The sequence below is a fragment of the Telmatherina bonti genome (genome assembly GCF_933228915.1).
Source record: "Telmatherina bonti genome assembly, chromosome: 6".
Taxonomy (NCBI): Eukaryota; Metazoa; Chordata; class Actinopteri; order Atheriniformes; family Telmatherinidae; genus Telmatherina; species Telmatherina bonti.
Genome location: NC_136624.1, coordinates 20,465,680 through 20,490,979, shown reverse-complemented (window position 1 = coordinate 20,490,979; position 25,300 = coordinate 20,465,680). Strand labels below are relative to the sequence as shown.

General features: G+C 39.7%; 1 protein-coding gene across 2 annotated transcripts in view; it reads left to right on the top strand.

The window, feature by feature from the left end:
• The window catches only part of ephb2b (eph receptor B2b), a gene marked incomplete at both ends in the record, with an annotated part of 114,923 nt that extends 94,400 nt beyond the window's left edge, over nucleotides 1–20,523 (top strand). The window contains 11 exons of one of the 2 annotated variants that reach the window (XM_079242221.1): nucleotides 6,007–6,131; nucleotides 7,280–7,442; nucleotides 8,726–8,834; nucleotides 9,711–9,778; nucleotides 11,421–11,543; nucleotides 11,689–11,936; nucleotides 15,043–15,258; nucleotides 15,682–15,831; nucleotides 18,176–18,369; nucleotides 19,205–19,360; nucleotides 20,415–20,523. In XM_079242221.1, the coding sequence (XP_079098347.1) occupies nucleotides 6,007–6,131; nucleotides 7,280–7,442; nucleotides 8,726–8,834; nucleotides 9,711–9,778; nucleotides 11,421–11,543; nucleotides 11,689–11,936; nucleotides 15,043–15,258; nucleotides 15,682–15,831; nucleotides 18,176–18,369; nucleotides 19,205–19,360; nucleotides 20,415–20,523 (1,661 nt within the window). The remainder of the gene's footprint in view (nucleotides 1–6,006; nucleotides 6,132–7,279; nucleotides 7,443–8,725; nucleotides 8,835–9,710; nucleotides 9,779–11,420; nucleotides 11,544–11,688; nucleotides 11,937–15,042; nucleotides 15,259–15,681; nucleotides 15,832–18,175; nucleotides 18,370–19,204; nucleotides 19,361–20,414) is intronic. The other variant, XM_079242220.1, reaches the window with a different exon arrangement.
• Nucleotides 20,524–25,300: the final 4,777 nt, after the last annotated feature.

Genomic DNA, 25,300 nt, shown 5'->3' with positions numbered 1-25,300 from the left:
TCTGTAGTTAAAGAAGCACAGTTTGAATTAAAACAAAGGCAAGTTGTTGATGCATTAGTAACTCATGGCCACAGTTTTTCTTTGTCTGTTAATGTGACCAGACAGACTCAGTAGAATATAAATTATCATCAGAAAAATATGCTAGCTAAAGAATACAAAAATACAAAAAGCATGTGAAAGCCTGAAGTGCTTACTATACTGTGATAGCTTTTTTTACTATTAAGTCCTATTTGTATATTGTTGTGCTTATAGTATTGCAATATATTACAACACATCATATTGTTGCCCTTGTGTTGTCATACATTCCAAATTGCCACATTCTTGCCAATACACAAGAATAATAACTGGTATTAACAAGAGCAATAATTGGTAAAGTAATGACATTACAATTGCATAAGTAATGAATAACTGATAACTTTGAGTAACTACCCAAAAACTGCTTGTTACATACTCTCCTCCTATTCATACAAATTTTCCCTATCTGCTGATTTGCAAGTTTGATATAAATTATTTGTCCTGGAAGCTAAAAACTCTTCAAACTCTTAAAGTGCCTATTTTAAAATTAGCTTATGATGTGTATATATGTGTATTATAGTCTTTGGCCACATCCAATGCAGCTGGTTTAAAGCTTGATGAACTGAAATCTCACTTTTGTAGCTTTACTGCATTGGAAAATCTTTATAGATGTAAAACCCACAATCCTTTGCAGCTGGGGAAACAGGGCACTCTGCCAGCATGCTAAAAGTACATGCAAATATGGGCCTCTCCCTTTAAGACATTTCGATCTGCAGCTCATAAATGGACGGCAGTTGGACAGAGTGGAGCTGTGGCAGCCAGTTTGGGAGACTGCCTGGTAGAGGGCCAGCTGGTTTGAACCCTCCGGGAGAGACTGCTCTGCGGGGAAACCGATTTTTTACAATGAAAAGGAAAAGGGATTTACGAGCCCTGACCTGTTCTCACTACCTCCCCCATCTTCCCCAAATCATAGCTATGCTCTCTGTACCAGAACGTCTAATCAAATCAGAGCCACATGGTTGCAGACATAGTGGGTTGTAAGAAAGATGCAGATAAAAGGCTTTAAATATGCTTCTGAGAAACAGATGATTCATGCGCTAGCTAATGGAGGAGATTTTCAACCATCTTTCCTATCCTGTTTTGTTTTTAAAGTGTTAACTCATCAGGGTCAGCTGTGGCCATTATTTTGAATATAGTGATTTTTACTCCCATGCCTCCAATGCCTTATCTAATAAGACTCTGTAAAACTAAACTCATATACTGGAACACCTTCAACCTAGTCCCTTCCTAGAACTATGTCCAGAGTGAGGGTTTTTTTGCCCCCCCCCCTTTTTTTTTTTTTAATCTTGAAAGCTTTTGTCAGAGCTTTCTTTTCTGCCAGTCACCCTCCATAGTAGTCTCACTTCATCAACTTTGCCTAATGAAGACGCCCATCATGTTCATGGTAGTGCTTATTACAGGCCAAACAGTTGAAGTCTTGGAGATCTTCAAACAGAGAGTGGAAAAACTTACCAAAAGTGTAATTTAAGATTACAGGGGCATACATTAATTGGATGGATAAAAGCTTTACTGTGTGTGTGTGTTAGTGTAGTGACGTCCCATGAAATTGTCTTGAATTTTAATGAGTGAAAATATCCTTGTAAACTTAATTTATAATTGATTAGGGAAGTCATTAGGTGTTCAGACATAGCCATATAAAATGTATTAGAGATGCTGAACAAAACAGAGCCTATGTGTTCTCCTTTGTTGGTCCAACTCCAGGACGTCATGCAAGAATAAACTCCAAAGTCTTTTCTATCAGATCCAAGGCGGACTAATAATGTGGGGTTTGAAACCTAATTCTCTGACAACAGCTGGGGCTGCCTGTCCCCCTCTCAATTAAGCAACATGATACCCCCCTCATGCCTCACTGTATTCATTATTTGATTTTACTGTCACTGATTATCTCTAAGCTTTGTAGAAGTTTTGGTATATGTGAGGTAAACACAATCTGTTCACGGCTAGAATTGAGTAAAATGTACTCCAAGCAGTTACTGTTCATAACACTGATACTTTTCAAGTATCCAGACTTGTTTGGATAAAAGATACATTCTTGTCACTCAATTATTAATTGGAAGAAAAAAATAAAACACTAGTGCTTCTTTCTCATTTCTTGGTACAACTCATGAAATAGCCCACCAGTTTTTTTTCCCCAATTCAACCATCTAATTTAATAAAATTGCTTTACAATTGCTGACCTTGTCAGTCTACTGGTTCCAATAGTTTCGAGAGCATAAATACAGCATTCATTGAAAAAAAAAAAAAAAAAGAACTGTGAGTTCACCATCCAGAGAAGATGGGCTTCTCCCACTTTGAAGAACTTGCTCATGTTTGACATAAAACTCGCTCGCTTTGTGTAAATAACAGAGACGTTTTCTCATGTCCTTGTTTTTAATTTCTAATTGTCTTAAATGGTGTACAATCCACAGGATTTAGACATAATTATTGTAACAACAAAGAAAACGGCTTAAAACAACTGAAGCATGTATTTAGTGGCATAACTCAATGGCTTATGTTGACACAATGAAAACCAAGTATTTACTCAACCCTTTAAATTATAGATTAAGTTGTGGAAAAAAAAATCTAGGTAGACTGGAAGATTTGAAGTGAAGTGGAGACTTTTGGATTTGGAGTGCATAAATTAGATGTTTCAAATGGTTTTCATATGTGGATCGGTGCTGTAGGGATTATTGCATTGAAACACTGACTTGGCATACCACCACATTCCACAGTAAATTGGTGAAACGTCATTTTAGTTAGAAATGCATGTAGTGGAATGACTTAAAATACTCTGCACAGCTGGATCTACATTCAAACCATCTCTATATTTTTTTTCTACCAGCATAATGTTTCAACACTTCATATTTTTATGTAGTATTTTTCCCAAACAGTTATGTCTCGGACTAATTTAATCTCAGTTTGTTTTCAGTTAAACCACCCCTTATCGATTTCTTGAGGCTAGCCGTGGCGACTGCCACTCTGGCTGTCTGGAAGTTGTCCTTTAACAAAAGGAAACCACCGTGTGCTCCTCCAACTGCTTTTAATGTTGGCATGTGTCCATCCTCTGTACATGAATACATGAGCCGCCTTTGTTTCTCCAGCCCTGTATCTGGTTTCCAGGCATGGCTGCTCCATGCGTTTAATGGAAATGCTATGCAGGAAAAGGCCATGTGGCAGTCTTGAATATATGTACATCCGTAATGAGATACTCGTGAGTTCCCCTTATAACTGTTTGCCTTATTAGGCTGTCGTCTTATGACTCCAAACAAACTAAGGAGTACTTTGGGATGGAGGAGATTCCTGAGGCCGGTGTCCTGGCTGGATATTGTACACATGATTGTACCTCTGGCTTCAGGACAGCAGCCTGATGTGCATACAGTGAAAAGTCACAGGGCATCACAGTGACAGGGCTTTGCTTGGAGATGAAATGCAGAAGTTCAATTTATTATCTTCCGACAGCAGCACATAATGACAAACTCAGTACTTTGACTGCCACGTTTTATGTGAGACATCATAATTTGCTTCAGACGGATGTCTTTTTTTTTCTTTTTTTTTTTCCCTTTGGCAAGAAAAGACAGAAAGGCTTTGCTAGTTAGAGTTTAAACTGTACCATTGTCTCTGAGTAACTGTGTTCATTGTTCACCTACATCACTGTATTTTCTTTACTGCTTGCAGAACTGTGTCTACCTGATACCTGAATATAACCAGTTTGTTATATGGACAGGAGATAAATAATTTATATATAACATGTAAAAAAAACACATGCTTGCAACGTTAGACTTAGATCATAGAGGCGTGGCAGTTGTAGTTTTCCAGTCAATGGATTTTCCACAGAGAACGCGTGCCGAGGGAGAGACTTCTGACTTTATAGCTGGGACTCAGGGGAGCCACTGTGTTGCTGGCTGAGAGCTGTGTGTGTGTGTGTGTGTGTGTGTGTGTGTGTGTGTGTGTGTGTGTGTGTGTGTGTGTGTGTGTGTGTGTGCAGCATGGGGCTAAAACGGATGAGCGTGGGGCATGGTGTACATAAATCTTGCCCAGCACCCCTCCTTCTCTGACACCTCAACCCACCCTACCCTTTCACACACAGAGGCTCAGACATTGAGGCCTGCAGGCCTTGCCAAGTTTCCCAGACAGAGCTTTTTATCCTCAGCTTCTCTTAGCTTTACGCTGACCCACAGCACCCTGAACTAATCATAATGGTTGCTGGACGACTTGAGGTGATCACACACCCCACTTTGACCTGACAACATTTAAGGTCACTTGGCTAGGAAGGACTAAAGTAGACCACCCATGACGTAACAAGTTATTGAGATTACCACCGAGTCTTGTGTTTTAAAAAAGTTTGAATAAATTTGACAGAAGTTTTATTTACTTTTTTCCAGAAAGAAAATGATACATAAAATATAACAGTTATTGTTTATATTATTTATCAGCTATAAAAACATTTTCCACTTACACTCAGTTTTCTGAAAGGTTTTTTGTTGTCTTATGGAGTAATGAATCCTCCTCAGGGTTCAGATCTCTCTGTTACTCAAGTGGTGTGAGAACATTGTGACCGAGAACGTAATAAAAACTAGCTAATATCAAAATAAAAGCTTTGGAATGTCCTTGGAAAAAAACCCCAAAATATTCATAAAAACTACTTCTAGTTCATCTTAGAGGATTTAGGCTGTGGTAAAGAATGATTTTACTACACTGACATCAGAGCTGTTACTGTTGTACAGACTTTGTTTTTGTTTAACATTTCTCCGTTCTGTTTATGATTCCATGGTTCAAAAAATCTGCAATTATTTCCTGTTTTCTCCGCTGTGTATAACAACAAGGAATGAATCAAGAGTTTTTCACCTTACCATTTCAGCAAATTCAAAGCTGCAACAGTTAAAAACAATCAAAAGTCATCGCCTGCTATTTTTAATGATGATAAAGTGGTTAAGCAGCTTTTTCAGATAGTATATATTTATCAGGGGTGGGAAATCAAATAAAAAAATAGGGAATTTTTGCTTCACCATTTTAAAATTGATTTTTTTTTTTTTTTTTTAATAACTAACAACCATCCATTATAAAATTTTTTGTCATTTTTATTTTTTTTATTAATTTTTTTACTCCTTATTCTCGGGCATTATAGCAGCAAAATGTCTGGCTACTATGTTGTTCTGTTTCTAATTGAAATCAAGGAAAATGACTTCCTTGTACACTTTTTTTTTTTTTTTTTTTTTTTTTTCATCTGCAAAAATCAGAAATATTAAAAAAAATCATGAGAATCACATTCTAAATCAAATTGGCACCCAAATAAAATCTGAATAGAATCGAACCGGGACAAAAGCATATCGTCACAGTCCTAATATTTAGTAACACTGTGCTTTTCATATTAACTTTTAATCAAAGCATATTTTTCACGATCATTAAACACATTATAAAAGCTGAATTGATTTTCAGTAAAGATAATTTAGAAGAATATTTTTATCTACTGAGGGTAAATATAAGACACAGTGGATTAAAAAAACAGTACAAACAGTGTTTTGTGTGGAATCTCTTGTGATTTAAGCCGTTTGGCTTATATGGGTGACAAGGTGTACTGTTATGCATGTTTTACATGGTGGTCTTGTGATTTTAAAATGATTTATTTGCAGAAGGTGGTCTGTTATCACAAGCATGACAAGTGTAAATTAATCTCATCAAAGTCACAGTTGATGTTGGGAAGTCCCATGAGGCTGCTTATGTGATTTAGTGAGTGTTGCGACTTGCCAATTTGCCCTGCATGTCTAGCCATAATGTTCCAAACAGGAGACTACAGAAGAGTATATTCTGTAGATTTTACAGCTTTACACTTTTGCAGAAGCTGGTGAAAGACTGTAAGATGAAAGATTCTGTAAAACTCTTAGAGCATGACTGCAAAGTAGATGATGATGGATCTGCTTTATCCTTAACATTGCTGATTTTGTCTCTTCACAGCTCCATCTACTGTATCAATAATGCATCAGGTCAGTCGTACCGTGGACAGCATCACCCTCTCCTGGTCTCAGCCAGACCAGCCAAATGGCATCATCCTGGACTATGAACTACAGTATTATGAAAAGGTATAATATATACACATTTTTTTATCACATTATTTATTCAATATTCTCATTACTCACACACACACGTTTAGTTCCTTTTCTTCCCATAATGGTAACGCAAACTCTCATGATAAGATCTAAGTCCTTTCTACAGCTGTGCATTTAAATTCAGATTCTCCTCACAGTTGCTTGCATAGCAGCAGATCCTTGGAGGCACGTAGCTTCTGTACATCACTTAGAACCTCTGCTCATTCTCCTCCAATTACAATCATGGTCAGTCACTGGGAAAGGAAACCACATTCAGCCCTGCAGTCGGACCACTGGGGATTGATGCACTGAGACTTGTGGTTGAAACAATTGTAAGCTGACTGATGTAAAAATAGTCTTTGCTTCTCCAAATCAGAATATTTTCTCACAAGAACACTTACTGTCACAAATGTGAGTAGAGTCAAGCAAATTGATTAAATGCATGCATACATTTACAGATGTAACAACATATGCATGTGTTTGTTCCCCTGTGCGGAGGCATAAATATACAGCATTTCTCGAGTTTCTGTCTATGTGCTGAGCATTTACATTTGGTTTTCATATAATTCCCTTTTCTGATAGTGTTAGAGAAAAGCTGTAAAAACTAGTGCTCTGATCCCGTCTATGGCCAGAAGTGTGTGATAAGAAATTTATTTGAAGGAAACAGCTAAAAAAAAAAAAAAAAAAAAAAGCCCCACTCTGTTTTCAAACCTGTCAGGGTTTTGGAAAGGAGGAAAGTATGGCAGTGAAATAGAGCTGTGATCGTCAAGGAGCATGACTCAGAGGAGCTGCCTGACCTGAAACTGCCACCACCTCTGCTGTCTTTAAAGCAGCTGCTGAATGTTTGCCTTTTCCAGTCTACTTCATCAAACGATTTTCACATCAGTTCATCTCAGGTTATCTTGGAAAAAAAAAAACCTAACTAAATATAGAGATGTCTCTTGCACCTCACAGCTCCTTTTATGTAATATTTCAGCTCAAGTTATTTCAAGTATTTTTACATTATGTAATATGATATTGCCTCCTGAGTGCAGATCTGGCATAAAATGCTATTTATGTGGCATTTCGTAGTTGTTCCACTTTGCAATTGCACTCCAATTACGGAGCTACCCAAACTCAATGTGCTGTCTTTCTGTTCCCAGGACCAATCAGAGTATAACTCCTCCACCATCAGGAGCCAGACCAACACAGTGGTCATCCGTGGACTCAAGCCAGGAAACATTTACGTGTTCCAGGTCCGGGCCCGCACTGTGGCCGGGTTTGGACGCTACAGTGGCAAGCTGTACTTCCAGACCATGACGGAGGGTGAGAACTCAGCCAGTGCTCACCAGAGCACGCAGGCTTCTTATCATCTTTCATGCATGGCTTTTCAACACACCACATTGTGCAGTATGGACTCAGACAGCTGCAGGCATGACACGGAGGCATGTAATGTAGTAAACAGTTTAAGTACTTGAAAACCAGACAAATATGGCTCACTGCCTGGGTTTTTTTTTTCTGTTATTGTTGCACTTTCAATGTTAAATGTTAAATTATTCAAATACAGCTTTCATTTTTTGTTTCTTTTAGGTGTTTCATAAAAAGTCCTTAAAGAAAAATTTCATGCAAAGCATTTCTATAATGAAGATTCCATGATTTTACGCTGCTAGCCTTGAAGTCAAGGACCAATTTAAAATGATCATGTATATTATAACCCAACTGGGGAAAAGAGAGAATATGCAGTAAACAAAAGTCAAACAGGTTAATTTTAGAGCTTTGCCTGGGTTTTTCCCTATAAACATCTCATTTCCTTCATCCTGCCGTGCCCAGGGCCATCATTAACCTGAACTCTGATATGAACATCCTTGATGCTGCCACACACACAGATCCCAGCACAATAATGTAAATGCTGCAGAGATTTAAAAGTAAAAGGATAAACAAGGACAAAAATGAAACGGTGCAAATAGTAAATAAAATCAAAAGGCCATGAAAACTGACTAAATCGTTCATTCATTGTTCCAGTAATACAAGATAAAATTCTTTCTAAATCATTTACATTCTAAATATGTGGTTACAGCTCCAAAAGAAATGCATTATAAACTATGTACTCAGTGCCATCTGCTGTATTGAACTCAGTATTTATGCTTAGTGGACAAAATTCACTAGTGTGTCTTACCAAAAGTACCCAGTTGTGTCTTATTTTTTGTGTTCCAAAAAAAAAAAAGAAGTACTGGGCACCCTCTCTGTCACTCTGTCTCTATGCCCATTCAGTAGCTGGTTTCTCATTCTTGGCTGTCTGATCCGTTTGAGTCTCACCCAGACATGCTTTCACTCCTCTCCTCACACGCTTTCTGCCAGATTATTTGTCCATATCTGTGGCATCTGATCACATTCAGCACGGTTTGTAAAATGGTCCATGCAGACAGTCAAGATGCCAAGTTGCTTATTGGTTCACCCAGCCGTATGCTTGTCTGTCACCCATTGCACCCTCCATATGCAGGGGCTCAGATGCTTCCCCATATGTTTCAGCCCGTGCCTCTGCATGACTGTGTGTGCATTTGTGAATGTGCATAGCATTATATTTATCTATGTGCATTTTGTGTTTGCAGAGGAATACAACACGAGCATCCAGGAGAAACTGCCTCTCATTATTGGATCAGCAGCTGCAGGGTTGGTCTTCCTCATTGCTGTGGTTGTCATCATTATCGTCTGCAACCGGTGAGTCACTCTTGTTACAGTTTTTTTTCTTACATTTCTCAGTTTTTGTTTTTTTTTTTCTCTTGAATAAGATCAGAAATATCTGGTGGAAGTAAACTTGACCTCAGTTTCTATAGTTACCATCTTTAAAAATGAAAACTCGCTAGACACTACAGGTTAACAAGTTGCAAAAGTGTATAACCCAAGGTTAATATTTCACATTCCACTAAGGCCACTAAATATTAAAGATGTAGGTCTGCACGGTGCTGTATTTCAACTCGAAGGAGGATATTGAAGATGAATTTCTGAGCATACCGCCATTATTTCAGGGGATTTCCCCCCAGGCCTTTTTGTTTACACTACACCTTAGTCCTGGGTTATTCTGCCATTGTGACACACAGCAGATTGTGTACTGCATTGTTAGCCAGATAGAAAATGTAATATTTTGGCAAAGATTTGGTAAAATTACTTGAGAAATTAAACTAAGCCACTGCAGTAAATAGATAAACAAATTAAGGAATAATAGAAGTACTTGTACTGCTATGGTAAATAAGCCAACAAAGTTAGATCCACCTATGTACTCTGGCTTCTTATATTCGAAGTTTGTTCATTTTCAGTCTGTAATAAAGATATTCTGAATAACCATGTAGACTTTGTCTTGAAATGCACAATTTATTAGATAAACCATCAATATTAAACAATTACAAAGCTGGTGGGACATGCATACCAACATGCCTTTTTCAGCGCAGCCTAAAAACTAAACACTTCCCAGCCTTCTAAGTCGTGTCTTAGCTGATGTATGTTCAGTTTAGGCAGACCTGGGGGTGTTTGATACACGTCTCCCCTCCCCTTTCCCTTCTCTTTGAGCCAGAGCTTGAGTTCTTTGTCTTTTCCCAGCAGGCGTGGCTTTGACAGGGGCGATTCAGAATACACAGACAAACTGCAGCACTACACCAGCGGCCACAGTGAGTAGACCAGCGCTCGTCTCTCCTCACATTCACCCTCGGCTTCTCCCGCAGTACTAGAAACATCTGTCTCCATGACTACAATGTCACATAGTCATCCCCATGGCAATCATTCAGTACTCTGCTGCCTTACACACCTGTCTCCATGGCTACCACCTTGCTTTCTGTTGTCCTTGGCTACAGCCCAATACAGCACCGTTTCCCTTTCCCTGCACCCCATTGTTTGATGGCGCTCACTCAGAGCCTGGATTTAACCGCGTCAAAACCAGCATTCAAGTGTGTGTTCCATGCATCACATTTCATAGTTAACTAAAGCCATTGTAGTAGAAATAGGTCAGTCTTCAGTTGCGTTGAGGCCATTAGAATGCTAATGCTCAAGTCATTTTCCATTGTCAAAATTTTCTAAAGAATTGGTGAATGAATGGGATTACTCAATGATTTTCTGTCCTCATGCAGTGCAGCAGCAGAGAGTTGAAATGGCAATAATACCAGAGATTAATCTGTGAGAAATAGCTGAGAAGTTATTCCAGTGTGACTCCGTGTAAGATATTAAAACTAATCTGTCCTCCTCCCTGGTTTAGAAAAGCATGGTTCTATTACCTTCCTAAGTTTGTGGCCCCATATTTATTTATTTATTTTTATTGTGTAGTTATCACTTCTTTTCATCTTAAAAAAGTATCCACTCAAAAGGTAACATCTTTCTTAATAGAATCCAGTTCCATTGTGCATACACGTCCAGTTTGTGCATCAGTAAAGAGTGCCAGGAAAGCGCTTTTGGCATTTCACAGCTATTTTCAGGAGCCAATGTGTCTTGTGTGCATCCTGTCCTCACACCAGTCACAGTTCAGGCTTCTGCCCCTGTTTTTGGTGGTCCTTGCCATTACAGGAAGGTGGTCTGTTCAACAGTGCTTGAGCTTGAGAGGAGATTGTAAGGTTTAGTAACGGGGGGAGGTTTGGGGGGTTGCCTAGTAAGATCCTTTCCATCTGTTCTTCTCTGCAGCATGTTTTCGCAGCATAGTGTGCCAGGTTTTGAGGCAGTGTGCATGCTCCACTAACACTGCTGCAGTCTGGGCGTGAGTTCAGTATCCATTCAAATAGCCTCAGGTCTGATGTAGAGGTATGAGCAGAATAATCGGATTTAAAACTCAGGACACTTAAGTCCCCGAACACTTAAAGGCCACCTTAAGCCAATTTACCTGGCAACAGGGCTTAGGGCAGGCAATTTATTTCCAGGAGTGGAGCTGAGCGATGCTGATGTAGGACCCAGGTTTCTCTCCTGAGTGTTAATGGAACTATGGCTGACTGGAGATGATATACATATACATATAAATGTATGTGTAACTTTGCGCACCATGACACAGCTGGGAGGTTTAGAAATGATGTGTCCTTCCTGACTGAACATACATAGCAGCCATGAGGTTGCTGGTTGTAACAGACGCTTCTAATCACACCACCTCTTTCATCTTCCAACCTTCATTAACTAAATGTCAGAAGAAAATATCTCATAATGGCACAAGAACGTGAGAATGCAAGGTGAATGGATTGTTCCCGTGCCTGGCTGCATTTGATCTTCTAGCCAATATGAATGTAATGCTTCACCACAAGGAGCGAATATTGTAGTGACTCTTTCATGTCTTACAAGTGACTCCAGGAATGAAGATCTACATTGATCCATTCACATATGAGGACCCCAATGAGGCTGTGAGGGAGTTTGCCAAGGAGATTGATATATCCTGTGTGAAGATTGAACAGGTCATTGGTGCAGGTAGGTTAAAAAAAAAAAAACACTTTGAAACATGGTTGAATTTTGAAATGTTTAAAGCTGACTCCTAAATAGAATTAGACAAAGGAAAGCTGCTTACTTTCAGTTGTACATACTACACTGAGGTTAATTGATTTTTTTTCTGCAGGAGAGTTTGGGGAAGTGTGCAGTGGCAACCTCAAGCTCCCAGGTAAAAGGGAAATGTTTGTGGCCATAAAGACCCTCAAGTCAGGCTACACAGAGAAACAAAGGCGGGACTTCCTGAGCGAAGCGAGCATCATGGGTCAGTTTGACCATCCTAACGTCATTCATCTGGAAGGTGTGGTCACTAAGAGCAGTCCTGTCATGATCATCACTGAGTTCATGGAGAATGGGTCTCTTGACACCTTCCTCAGAGTGAGTTTTTTTTTTTTTTTTTTTTTTTTTAATAGTTTAACTAACTCTCAGATGTGACATGCCAGTACGGTTTGTTGTCAAAGGAATTAGCTGCAAACTTAATCCTGTATTTCTTTGTAGAAACAATAAAGTTAGCTTCACAGACTGGCAGAGAACTTTCTTTGAAATGTGAAGATATCTATTCAGCGCCTAAAATTGTTCTGAAGATTTTGGTATAAAGAGTTCGTGATGACTCTCTCTAACGGTGTCTGCTTCACCAGACGATCGCTGAGCTACAAGCTAACAATTTGCCACAGAATAGCCAGAGGTCATCAGTTCTGCGATGCGGCACTTCTCCACTGTCTGACAAGAAATAATGCAGTGCTCACAAGATGGCTGGATGTTTAATTTTCATAATTTTGCCAGCAAAGGATATTGCAGATGACTGTCCATACTCTCTCATTTATGACCCGTATAAATAATTCAGATACCTTGCGAGACTGAAAATGGGATGCCAAACGTCTAAAAATGAGACTTGCTATGGGAAGACATGCCAGACAAGTCATCACAATGTGACACTGACACAAAAACACATCTTTTGGTATATATATTTTTTCAGAAATATGGCACAATCCAAATAAATGGACATATATTATGTCTTCTCCCGGTATGACTAGACCAAATCTGGCTAAACATATTTTCTCTTTTTTTTAAAAGAAAATATCTTTATCCACTCACTGCTGACTCTGTAAAAGGACAAAACAAACTATGATCAACAAATAATAGTCACAGGTTACACTTATGAGCAGAAAAAGTAAGACAGGTTTTAAAGCAGAGAGGATAGTTTTCCAAGATGATTTATTTTAATCAGCAACCTTTGAGCATGTTGAGCAGGTGTGAGAGACAGCAGCAGTCTCCTCCAATTTAGAGGCTTCCCCACTAAGGCAGTGAAACCTGCTGTTCTGATCAGGATTACTCAGAAGAGATTTACCATGTAGCTGGATGTGATGCGCGTCTTGTCTGCTCTGCGGCTCACCTTGAAAACAAAATCAAAGAGAAAACTTTGACTAAACCAGTTTGAGAGAGTAACAGGTCATGACACAGACTCTCCAGCAGTAACTCGCATACAAACTTTTGTACCACAGCTATGTCACTTAGTGGGTTAACAAAAAAGTATTCTTTGTACCTTGTGGTCGCATGAGGAATTTTTGGATGCACAATAAACAACTATGTGAAAGGATTTAATTTGATCAACTCCTTATCTAAAAAATTATGGAATATCACATTTCAGGTGCCAGAAAACAGCCTCTCCCTTTAATTAATTCCCTACTATTCACTACTCTCCTTGGCTTTCAGTGTCAGCTCCCTCCTCCAAGACTACATCAAAAACATCCTCAGGAAGCTGACATACACGCTCCTGTCATCACACTGCTCAGGCTTTCTCCAGAGCTGTTATTTGCATACTGCCTCAGACCTCTGAGATGCAAAGCATCAGCTCTTTTAAGAATTTGATCTTGTGGTGAAAGCTGTTTGTGCATATAAAGTTGTTTGCTAAAATGATTTGACAGCCCATTGTGTTGAAAACAGCAGGGAATTTTTGTAGCACCTATCGGTGACAGTTTGACAACGGATGCTGACAGTGTCAAAGCCTTTTATTATGGTTTGTGTCTTTAGGGGGGGGATCGGTGGTTGGTAGCTTATAACGGTCACCGTAGTTGATACTGATCTATTTGGCTATGGTACTTGAAGCTAACTTGAAGCTCAGAGAGCAACAGGGTTGAAAATTACACTTAATTGTCAAAAATATTCATATAATTTGCATTAGATTTTTACTTCCACTGTTAATGCTTATACCTCCCAGCTAACCTGACCGGAAAGACTTGGAGGAATCTTTCCAATTACAATATATACAAACATAGCAGTCAGATTAGATGGCAATGTGTATTTGTGAGAAAGGTTTCATGAATAATACATTCTGGTTAATTACTGTGTTGCACAAGGAGGAGCAGCTTGACGTGAGGAGAGGCATCCACTCGGTTAATGAGCAGCAAAGCGTTTGAAAGAGAAATAGGTTAAAGGAATTTGGCTGTACTCAGGGTTTTCCTCGCCTGTTCTCCTGCTTTCCTCTCTTAGCCTTTCTGTCTGTACGCACTTAGCCTCATGCTCCTGTGAGCCATTCTCTGGAATCATGTGTTTGCCCGGAGTCGTGGTGGGTGGTGGGGAGAGTGCAGGTGTGCACAGTTGGAGGCACAGCTGCACTACTACTCCAGACACTCCCCATGCATGGGGTAAAGCCGTCACCAAACCAGGGAGGGTAACAGCTGTAGACAGACAGCCAGACCCAGCTTAGGCTTGCCTAGCCTTGCAGAGGTCGGCTCAGCTATTACCAAACCATTACATTTTGCAGGGTTGCTTCATGGAAACTAATACTTTTTGAATCTCAGTCAAGGTTGTTGGTCAAGGAATAGTGATAATTTTCCAAAGCAAGAAGGAAAAAAAAAATCTAATAATTTAAAATAAACTTGACATATGGCAGGTAATTAGCTAGCTAAAGACTGCCTTGGGTGAAAATCAAGCCTTTGGCCTGGTTAACATATCCATATGGTGTTTTTTTTATATGCTACAATGCATATTCTCAGTAGAATAAGCCCTCAATACCATGACTGGACATTTCTTCTTCAGAACAGTAATGTACCAATCACAGTCTCACAAAGTCTGATTCAAACAGGCAGAGCTTTATACATCACTAACCCAAAGAGCTAATCCCTTCAGCTAGCTCTGTCCGACTTGTTAGAGCTGCTTCATTAAATTTTAGCAAAACATTTATAGCTTTTTAATGTTGTAGTGAACTGTAATGTGTGCAGATGGGGGTCAAGCAAACAGTGGGGATAGAAGTAAGTCTAATTAACACGTTGAGCTGCACATGTTAAATAAAGCAAATGTGTAGAGTTACATCTAAGCTATTGTAGAGACTATTTTTTTATGGATTATTTCCTTTTTAAAGCAGAAGATAATACATATGTTAACTTCATTATCTTATAGGAAACAAAATAATGCCCAAAAAAATGGTTTCTGTAGTTTTGAACCAAAGCATGCCATATAATGTTGCTATGTCTCTGTTTCACAGCAAAACGATGGCCAGTTCACCGTGATCCAGCTTGTTGGTATGCTACGTGGCATTGCTTCAGGCATGAAGTACCTTGCAGACATGAATTATGTGCACCGCGACCTTGCTGCCCGAAACATCCTGGTCAACAGTAACCTTGTGTGCAAAGTGTCAGACTTTGGCCTCTCTCGCTTCCTGGAAGATGATACATCAGACCCCACTTACACTAGTGCTCTGGTATGTAATATTTAAATCTTACCTTCAGACACACTTTTGCTGAAGTTGAAACAGTTAATCTTTTTAGATCATTTTGATTGTGACAGCGAAAACATACTTGCCACTCAGAGAATCCAGTTTATTTGAACTTTGGGAGGAATTTTAAGGGTTAAACTGAAGCTTAATGTACACACAGCAGACTCACGCTCACTCAGCTCCCCCTATCAAGACTAACATCATCCCTCACCTGTTTTCTGCTTCCTTCTTCCGCAGTACTTCATGTGCCACACTTTCCTCCCAGGGGTTTTGTTATATCCACTTCCCAGTTTGGATTACCATCAGTATTGTTACTGTGAACAGTGTCTGTCTCCAGAGCCAGGACACTGTGACGGTCAGATTTCGGTCTCGCCTCTCATGCTTAGGTTGTGGCCTTTGTGTTCACAGGGAGGGAAGATTCCTATCCGATGGACTGCGCCCGAAGCTATCCAGTACAGGAAGTTCACCTCTGCTAGTGATGTGTGGAGCTACGGGATTGTCATGTGGGAGGTCATGTCCTATGGAGAACGGCCTTACTGGGACATGACCAATCAAGATGTATGTATTTAACATGCTTATTGTCATTTTCTTTTATGTGCTGCTAACTTTCAAGGCTGAATGCCCCCTCAAACCTTTTTTATGCACGGCTTCACCTCACGAATACACTTTTGGCTTTCTGAGTTTCATTACAGCCTCAAATTCCTCTGAGAAGCATTTTGTCATTGGTATCTGCTTTCCTTTAGCTAAACACATGGGTTTCTTATGAAAATTCCCCCACACTCACCACAGAGACATAATCAGATCATTTGAAATGCACAGCAGTGCTCAGTGGACAATTTCTGCTCTTGACTGGAGCCTCCATTTTCTATCTCCCTCTGGGTAGTGGAGGAGAGAGCAAATTATGGGAAGAGAGATAATGAAAATAGTTTCAAATTGAAAGTGAGAACACTAATGTGTTGAGAGGGAGAGAGGACCTCAACGGTTATCATATTAGCAGCTCCTGATAGTGTTTCTGCTCCATCGGGGTACCCGTTTGGTGGTCTTGTGAATGAGATTAATCTGGGTCTGAATGGAGCTTCTTTAATGACCCTGATAATAAGCAGGAGGTTGCGCATTCTGCTCACAAGTGGCCAGAGATAAAGTCACTTCTGGCAGAGTTCAAAATGAATGATGTTTTACAGCTTCTTACAAGGATTATTGTGATAACTAATATGACGATTTCAATACAAATAAATATATTTAGTCATTATTATGTATTAAGATATAATGAACAGAAATGACATGCAGAAAAGAGAAAATGGGTGTTATTTTATTTACGTAAAAAGATTAGCTAATACTCTTGTCTAGAGTTTTTCAGAGCAGACATGACTATTTCCAATAATTATTTAAATTTAACTTCATCAATTATCATAACTGCTTAGTCTGATTAAGGGTTGCAGGGAAGCTGGAGCCTATCCCAGCAGTCTTTGGGCGAGAGGCGGAGTAGTCCAGTCCATCGCAGGGCCATTTATTTTTATCTTAAAAATAATAATTAAATAAAGAATATGAATTCTTGAGAGGATTTTAAAAAATTAAAACAGAGTAAATTGTCATTGGCACTCCCTGAATTATAGAAAACCCACCATGACCACCATTACTGGATACATTTTCAACTATAAAACTCTGGGCCACTGATTCATCTTCACACCCTGACATTCGTTATTTGCATTCCTGGAGCCTTTATTGCCTTGCAGCATCGCAAGGATTCAGAAATGCATTTTCCAACTTATTCTTCCATTTTATGGCATTATGTAACGGCTGTGTTGCAGTGGCGTAAAGTCAGTAGCCAGTAGGGGTGGGAACATCCAATTAAAAAAATTGAAAAATGGGATTTTTTTTGCTTCACAATTTTAAAATAGATTTTTTTGTTAAAGAAAAAAATAGATTTTTTTCGTATAAATAAAAATAATCCATTATAAAATTTTTGTCATTTTTATTATTTTCATTAATCTTTTAACTTGTCTTCTTGGGCATTATAGCAGCAGAATGATGGTCTAGCTACTGTGTTGTCTTTTCCTAATTAAATTAAAGCAAAACGACGAGGAAAGAAAAGTTTCTACATTTTTTTTTTTTTTTTTTTTTTGGTTTTTAATCTACAAAAATCATCAATATCGAAGAATTGTGAGAATCACAATGTAAATTGAATCGGGACAAAAGAAAATCGTCACAGTCCTAGTAGCCAGCAACTGTGTATCAACACTCTGGCTGCTTTGAACGTGCACCATGGCTGATTCAGCAAAGACACACAAAAATTACACTATCAGAGGAAACAAGGAAAACAAAGAGAGAAAGTGACGGAGCAAGAAATAAGGAAAGAGTCACCATCACACTAACTTCAGACTTGCTGGAGAGAACTCAGAGAAAAGACGGGATGCAATATGGATGCTGAAATAGCTGCCGCTAGGGGGATAGAAAGTGGGAATTTCTGCCAAAGTTCAGCGGTGCTGCTCTAAACTTAATGAGAGGTTAAAGAAAAAAATAAATAAGTAAATAAAAGAGAATTGGAAATGCTTAAAAGTAAATATCAGTGACCTCAGAACTTTGCTATTAGTTAAGCTTCAGCCCTATAAATCCTTCCTGATTTTACAAACAGAGCACACTGACAGCCATCTGCTGCATGTAAGACACATAAGCGTCTCACACAACTTCACTTCAAATAAACTAAAGCATCCGTTTTGAAAAATGTTCTATGCAGGGCTTGTAATTACTTTAACTTAGTATTGTACACTTTGATATTTGGCTGAAGGAAAAGATGTCAGAACTTCCTCCAAAACTGGATTTTACATTCTCTCCTCTCCATCAATTGATCTCCTCTTTGTAGAGCCTCATAGCGACCCTTAGACATCTGTGTCTTCCCCCGCAGGTCATCAATGCTATAGAACAGGACTATCGACTGCCCCCACCCATGGACTGTCCCAGCGCGCTGCACCAGCTTATGTTGGACTGCTGGCAGAAGGACCGCAACAACCGGCCCAAGTTCAGCCAGATTGTTAACAATCTTGATAAGATGATCCGCAATCCCAACACCTTGAAGGCCATGACCCCGCTATCTTCAGGGTGAGTGATATATTTGTATCATGTGATTTACTGCTGCTTCCCATGTTGTTCTGTGGTTTTTTTATTTGGTTTTTTTTCTGTCCTGCCGTCTTCAGTCTTCGTGTGGTATTTGCATATGTGTTTTATCTCCTTTCCATAGGCATCCCACAAGACAGGCCTTTTGTTGTAGCATCATTTCACACTGATATGAATAGAATCTCAAACCATACGGCACATCTGAAATTCCATCAATATGAAAGCTTTCGTTCCGAACAGGAAATTCAGGCTCTTACTTCACTGTCATCCATGGCACATTTCACATTTACCAAACACAGTGTCTCTTGTTTCTCCTGGCGCCGAGCGGTTATGTAAATTAAAGCCTTTTGGTTTGATAGATCCGATCCTTCCCACGAATGCTTTAGGCGAATCCCGGGTTGTAGGAGTTGTGCAGTTTTCAAAACAAAACATTTTCAAGCATTTGTGCTTTGGGTGTTAGTTTCCCTCTAAGAGCCAGGGTTTGCTGATTTCCCTCATCTGAGTCTCTGCTTTAATTTGTGGTGGAAGGCAGAACGACGGGCCAGATTTTCCACAGACACCAAGTGGATACATTGGCTCCCTGAAGCCTGTCACTTCATTTGGAAAATACCCTTTAAGAGGAAGCAGTTTGGAAAATATTGTTTCATGGATTATCCCTGTGGGATTCTCTAACTTCCATGTAGTATTTAGAAACTGTAACCTTATTATTCATGTTTGAATTACACACAGGTGGTCTGGACTATGACTTTAGACCCACTAGTTTGTATCGTCATTATTCCTAATGGCTCCTGCTTGTGTGTCCCCTCCTCATCCTTCTCAGTGTTCATCTCCCGCTCTTGGACCGCAGCATCCCAGACTTCTCCACCTTCAGCACTGTGGATGAGTGGCTGGATGCCATCAAGATGGGCCAGTACAAAGACAACTTTGCCAATTCTGACTTTTCTACATTTGATGTGGTGTCTCAGATGACTATGGAGTAAGTGCTGGTGATTCCTTGTACTTGCTGTGATAATTCTAAGTGGGTTTTCAGAGTCTGAGTATAAAACCAGAGCAGGGAGCCAAGCTCTGCCTGTGGTCTGTTGTAAATGATGCAAGCTCTGGATGTAATTATCAGATCGTAATATTGTAGTTGCAAGCCTGAACAGTGGGCACAATAGCTAGAAGCGCAGCAATGCCCTTTATTCTCTGCCATGTGTTTAGCAGGCCTCTCTTTAACCTCAGTTCAAAGATTGAGCGGAAACACCAGTAAAAGGGATTGCCAAGTGGAAAAAGTTGGTGAAAAATTGTCTTGCTCATAGAGAAACGGATAAAAATCACTTCCTTTCGGTGGATAACAACCCTACAAGCCAGCAATGATCCTACAGAGATGTTTAGCTTTAGTTCTCTGAACAAAGCAGATGTATAATTTAAACAAATGTGATTACTGCTGAGATTCAGCATGAGGGGAAAGGAAATTCTTCGTGTCATGGATAAGTAACGGCTTAGCAGAGAGTAAATACTTTCTGCTGTTGCCACACGCCTTGACACAGTGTTGAACTGTTTATACTACCAACATGTCACCTCTGCGACAAACGTTGTGTCTATGTCTTTAGCTCAAGAGATGTTGCAAGCTTTCGCTTTGTGTATTTTTGCTTAATTTGCGTAGGATGGGTGGGGTTAACCACATCGGGCCAAGAAGTTTCAGACGCAGAACAACTGACTTTCAAAGTTTTTTATGTGTGTTTGAATTATGAAAACATCCTGGCCTCAAAAATGCATGAACACACAAGTTGTCTGAACGAATTGGATTGCTGTGTTACCATGCTCCCACTTTTTTAAAATGTCTTTTCTCTGTCACACAGTCATGTCTAATGTCATCATATCACAGTTTGACTGAAGTGTTTTATTACCTGCCGTTCCTGTTTGAGACTCACCAGGCTGGCTTTTATACAAATACACACAATCAGATGGGAATGCACACGTCCAGATGACTTATGAAAGCCTGTTTATTGTGGTAACTTTAGACTGACATCTGTTTCTGTGCTTCACAGTGACATCCTGAGGGTTGGTGTGACATTAGCAGGACATCAGAAGAAGATCCTCAACAGTGTCCAGATGATGCGGGCGCAGATGAACCAGATCCAGTCGGTGGAGGTTTGACCCCTTCTGAGTGGAGCAGAGATGAATTAAAGGCAGTTTGGGGTGCTGGGTTGCGGGCACGGAGGAAGGAACGGATTTTTCCTCCTCTCTCTCTCTCTCTCTCTCTCTCATTTATTTTTTATTTTTTTGCGTGACATTGTGTCTGGTCTTCTCGCCAGGCTACCATCAAGCTCCCATTCCCATCTCCACTTCCCCCTTTCTTCCTCTTCTCCCTTTAACCTGACTCTCCCTCCAAGCTTGGGATCTGCTGTAGGGAGCTCTGACAACAGAAGTCCACATGATGAAGATCCAGGCAGCCCACACCCAAGCCCACCTTTTGAGCCAGAAACATGGGAGGCTAGAAGTGACCAGCAACTAATTTTGTCAATCTTCCACCAATTTTCATTTGATGTTGAACATTTACTTTTTTTTTTTTTTTTTTTTTTTCGGTTTGTTTGTTCTGATAATTTTGTAAAGATTTTTTTTAAAGGAAAAAAAAAAAGAAAAAACTGGTAAGCAAATGGAGTTTATCTAAATTTATAGATGATATAAGGTTGTACACTAGATGAACTGAGTAGGAAAGCTACCCTTTAAAAGGGCAAAAAGAAAAAAAGGAAAGAAGGAAGAGTTGGGGAGAACGCCCTCAACAAGGTGTGGACACTGTCTTTGCTTTTTGACTTGGGACATCATGTGGAAACGGAGCTCTCTGTGGCCTCCTGCAAGGCAAACCGTGGAAGAAACCGAGGGGAACCCGACACACACGTCCAACTGATTCCACCAGTAACATAAGGAAACAAAAATCCATGAAATGGACAACTTGTGGCAAAGACTGATGTCAAAACCACGTTCAATCAGACTGAAAATTCATGCAGTGAAATCAACCTTAAAGAAAAGTTAAAAAAAAAAAAAAAAAAAAAAAAAATTCTCACTGCAAAGGATTTTCTATATTGTGGGACATTTTGTGACAAAGAGTCCCTCTCACTATGCTTCCCCTCACAAAAGACTATTTTTTTTTCTTTCACTATGAAATATTCACAGCCTGCCAAATAAAACTCTTCCCTTTCACACTGTCGTCTTGATCCTGTACTGTACATATCAGATGCACTTGACCTGCCGTTAACATGATGACTCAGAGAACGTTTTCAAGTTGTTCAGTTCATGGCAGAAGAACTGAATACAGGGAGGATTTGAGTTGTTGTCACCATTAGCTGCTTTTTGAAATGAAGAAAAGAGAAAAAAAAAAAAAAAAAAAAAGCTTATGTTAAAACAAACAGCAAACTTACTTCCAACAGAGATTCTCAGAACAGTCTGCTCTTTTCATCAGAGCCGTCATACATACAGCATCCTCCTCCATGTTGTTAATCTCCAGCGCCGTCTGTGCACATATGCACTGGTTGCACACACACACACACACACACACACACTTCACTTGCAGAAACAAGCAGTTGCTCCCGAAGTGTCCGATTTTGTGTTTGATAGCATGCTGAGTGAGTGCTTAATTTCCCAGCGCTTTGATTTGCTGCAATTCTTAGAACTCTATTTGGTAATAGCTTGGATGTGACATACTTGCGTTACATTAAGTATTCTTCCAGTTTTTCCTTTTGAAAAGATATTTTATGGTTAAAAGTGTTTTGATACCACACAGAGTTGTTTTATCCCTTCCACACAGACTCACGAGTAGAACTTACAGTCAGACATCTGTTGAAAAAAAAAAATTAAATTGTGTGTTATATAATTGCAATTTCTGTATGGGTGTTGTTGAATTGTTATTATTTTTTAAAATATATATATATATATATATATATATATATATATATATATATATATATATATATATATATATAATATATATATATATATATATATTTTTTTTTTTATTTATTTATTTTTTTTTTACGCTGAGTCTATTGTCTGACTCCAGCAAACACTCCAGATCTTCCATCAATGCTTTGCATTTATGTTTGAAAGATAAATCATGCTGGTGCACAAAACCATGTAGACCAACAGCATTACTTTGTAACAGGTTTTAGTTTCATTTCATAGACGATGTGTTTGCATTTGTTGTCTGGTTTCTTGCGAGCAATGCTGTCTCATGGGTGCAAATGCTGTCAATCAATGTCTGTCTTCTTGCACATAACCTGTTTTAGGAGTTGTGACGGGATACAAGGAGTTTGTGGCAATATGAAGATCCACCCCTCCCGAGATGGTGAATCAGGCAGCCAATAAGAGATATCAGCAGTGCACAGCCCCCCCATTGGTCTCCGTTCTGAGACCTGACAGCCAGACATGGATGTCCAGCTGTGAGCCATCGTTCAGATGTGTCTGGTCACAGCGGGGCGGCTGCACCCCGATCACAGCCATTCTGTCCAGGAACCGATTCCGTCTCTGTCCTCCTGATCACACACATGCCCGTCGGCCACCTGTCTGCAGCTTCCTCTGATCTTGTCGTGGTCGGCTTTCGCCAGTTGTCTGTTTTTGTCTCGGCGTGTTTAAAAGCACCAACAGCAGCAGACGTATGGACGCTCGACAGCGGGGCGGTCGTGTCGTGTCTCGTCCCGATGCTGCATACCGCTGAGATTCCTCCAGACTGGACAACGCTTCCATGCGTGCTCGTACCAAATCCTCAGATTGCTGACCTGAGTTTCATGGTTGCCACTATATAGACAGCTTTAGCACCAAAGCCAAGGTAAAATAAAGTGAGAAACCTCAGTTACTGGACTACTATAATCCTACCTTTCATTATCACCAGCTGTCCAGAGAATTTAAGGCCAAGAGTGGAGGGATTGATTTTTTTTTTCATTCTTTTTCTGTTCCACAATCCGCTGCTTGGTTATTTTCATCTGCAGTATGACACATCAGGGCAAATATTTCCCTGGAAGCTTTTCATAACATACTGTATGAAACCGGAGGAGGAGAATCATGAGCTGTTAATTCATAGCCGAGGAACAAGTGAGAGGCGATGCTGTGACCTAAATGCCACCAATGTTTTTTTGTTTTTACTGACCTTTAACTTCTCTTCTTTTTCCATTTCTCAGTACTTAACAGCTCATCAGTTTGAGTGAGGCAGGATGTCTTCTCACGGTACGGCAAACAGTCCGTTGTCAGGAAAAGCACTTAATGCGCAAGAAATTACTCTGAAGTATGCAGGAGGCTGGTGAGGATTTTTTTTTTTTTTTTTTTTTTTTTTTTGCTCCAGCCCCATTGTAGCTCATTCAGATGCTTGTCCATGAACGCTGCTAAGACTCTGAGTTATTAATCAAGCGATTATCCTTGACATTTGCTTCAAGGAACTGCTTTAAAAAGCAATGTGGGCAGACATTGCAAAGGCAGAGCAGTGCTAAAATGGATTTTATGTTGTGTACTGTTTGTATTTTCTTGTTGCAAAGGGTACTTTTTTTGTCCAGGCTTTTTTTAAAAATTTTATTTAAATTTGCAAACATCGTAGGGCGTATTTATCTTCTGATTCTCACCACACATTAGAAAGGTGTTTTGCTGCAGTTCAGGCTGAGCAATGAGACTTGGATTCTCGTGTTTAACTTTAAAGTATTCAGCATTTAGTGCTGAAAAATGCTACACTTTTTCATGGTAGACAATTTTTTAAAGATAATTTTTACTCACTGTAATTTCTATTATTTCATCTGAAAATAGACTAAATATTTTATTCAGGATTTTTCATTGTTATTGGACTAGACATTCAGGTGCATTTAAAAAGCTGATTTGATCACTAAGAAAGTTGATGGTTTGTATATTAAGAGAGTTACTCGTTCACGTTGTTTGATTCAGTATCCCCTCAAAGCGGCAGTATGCTGACTATCCACAGACACTGTATTATTTAACTTACAAGATGTTTCTTTAGTAAAATTATAAAAGAAAACTTCATGAACAGGCTTCACCTTCTCTTGTTAAAAAGGATTTTACAGTTTTTCTCTGATGCAGTGCATTTGCCACACTAGTTCTGCTTTTAAACATTTGCCAGCTGTATTTTTTCAGCAAAAACAATGTGTTATTTTTTTTCCCCTTTTTTACATCTGAGATGCAGAATAAAACCAGCCCTCCCCCTCACCGTGTGCCAATTTTTTTGAAGGACGGAGGAAAACCCTTATGTGTCAGAGTTAAGGTTACATGATAGTGTGCATAAACATGAGCTTTGCCACGCTGTACCCACTGGGCTTCATCTGAACACCACTTAACTACATCAGGGTCAGAGCAAGAAGTCTGCCTCCTATTGTGGCGAAAAGAAAATGGCTCCTATTGAACAGCGTGCAGCTTGAAGCACAGGAGCTCCCTCTTCTGATGTGATGTTCACATGTAGCTTGTTGGAGCGAGGTTTTTGCTTAGGAATGCTGTCTGTGAGTGTGTAAAGGCTGCAGCAGGCAAGTGTCCAGTGTTTTGGGTTGTTCAGCATGCTGCTGATGGACAAACACCGGCTGCTGCTCAGAACAGGCCTTGGTTTTTCCCTCTGTTGGAAAAAAAAAAAGCATTCATACTGCGACAGCATCCTGGCACTTCTGTTCTCCAGTACAACCCTATGTTCCATTCTGTTGCCCCCCCCCCCCGCTTCTATACCCACTCCCACACACCCACCCACTCCACCAGTACCACTCTGGCTCTGGCTCTGGGGTGTGTGTGTTCCCCTGGTCTGTTAAAGCCCACATGATAGACCAGTGCCGGTTCAGACCACTGTGACTGATGTGGGAGACCCTGTATTTCTGTATAAATGTATATTGACTGTAACCCTGTGAATGATGTAACAATTTCATTATTTGTAATATTGTCATTGGTTTATTTTCTAAAATGG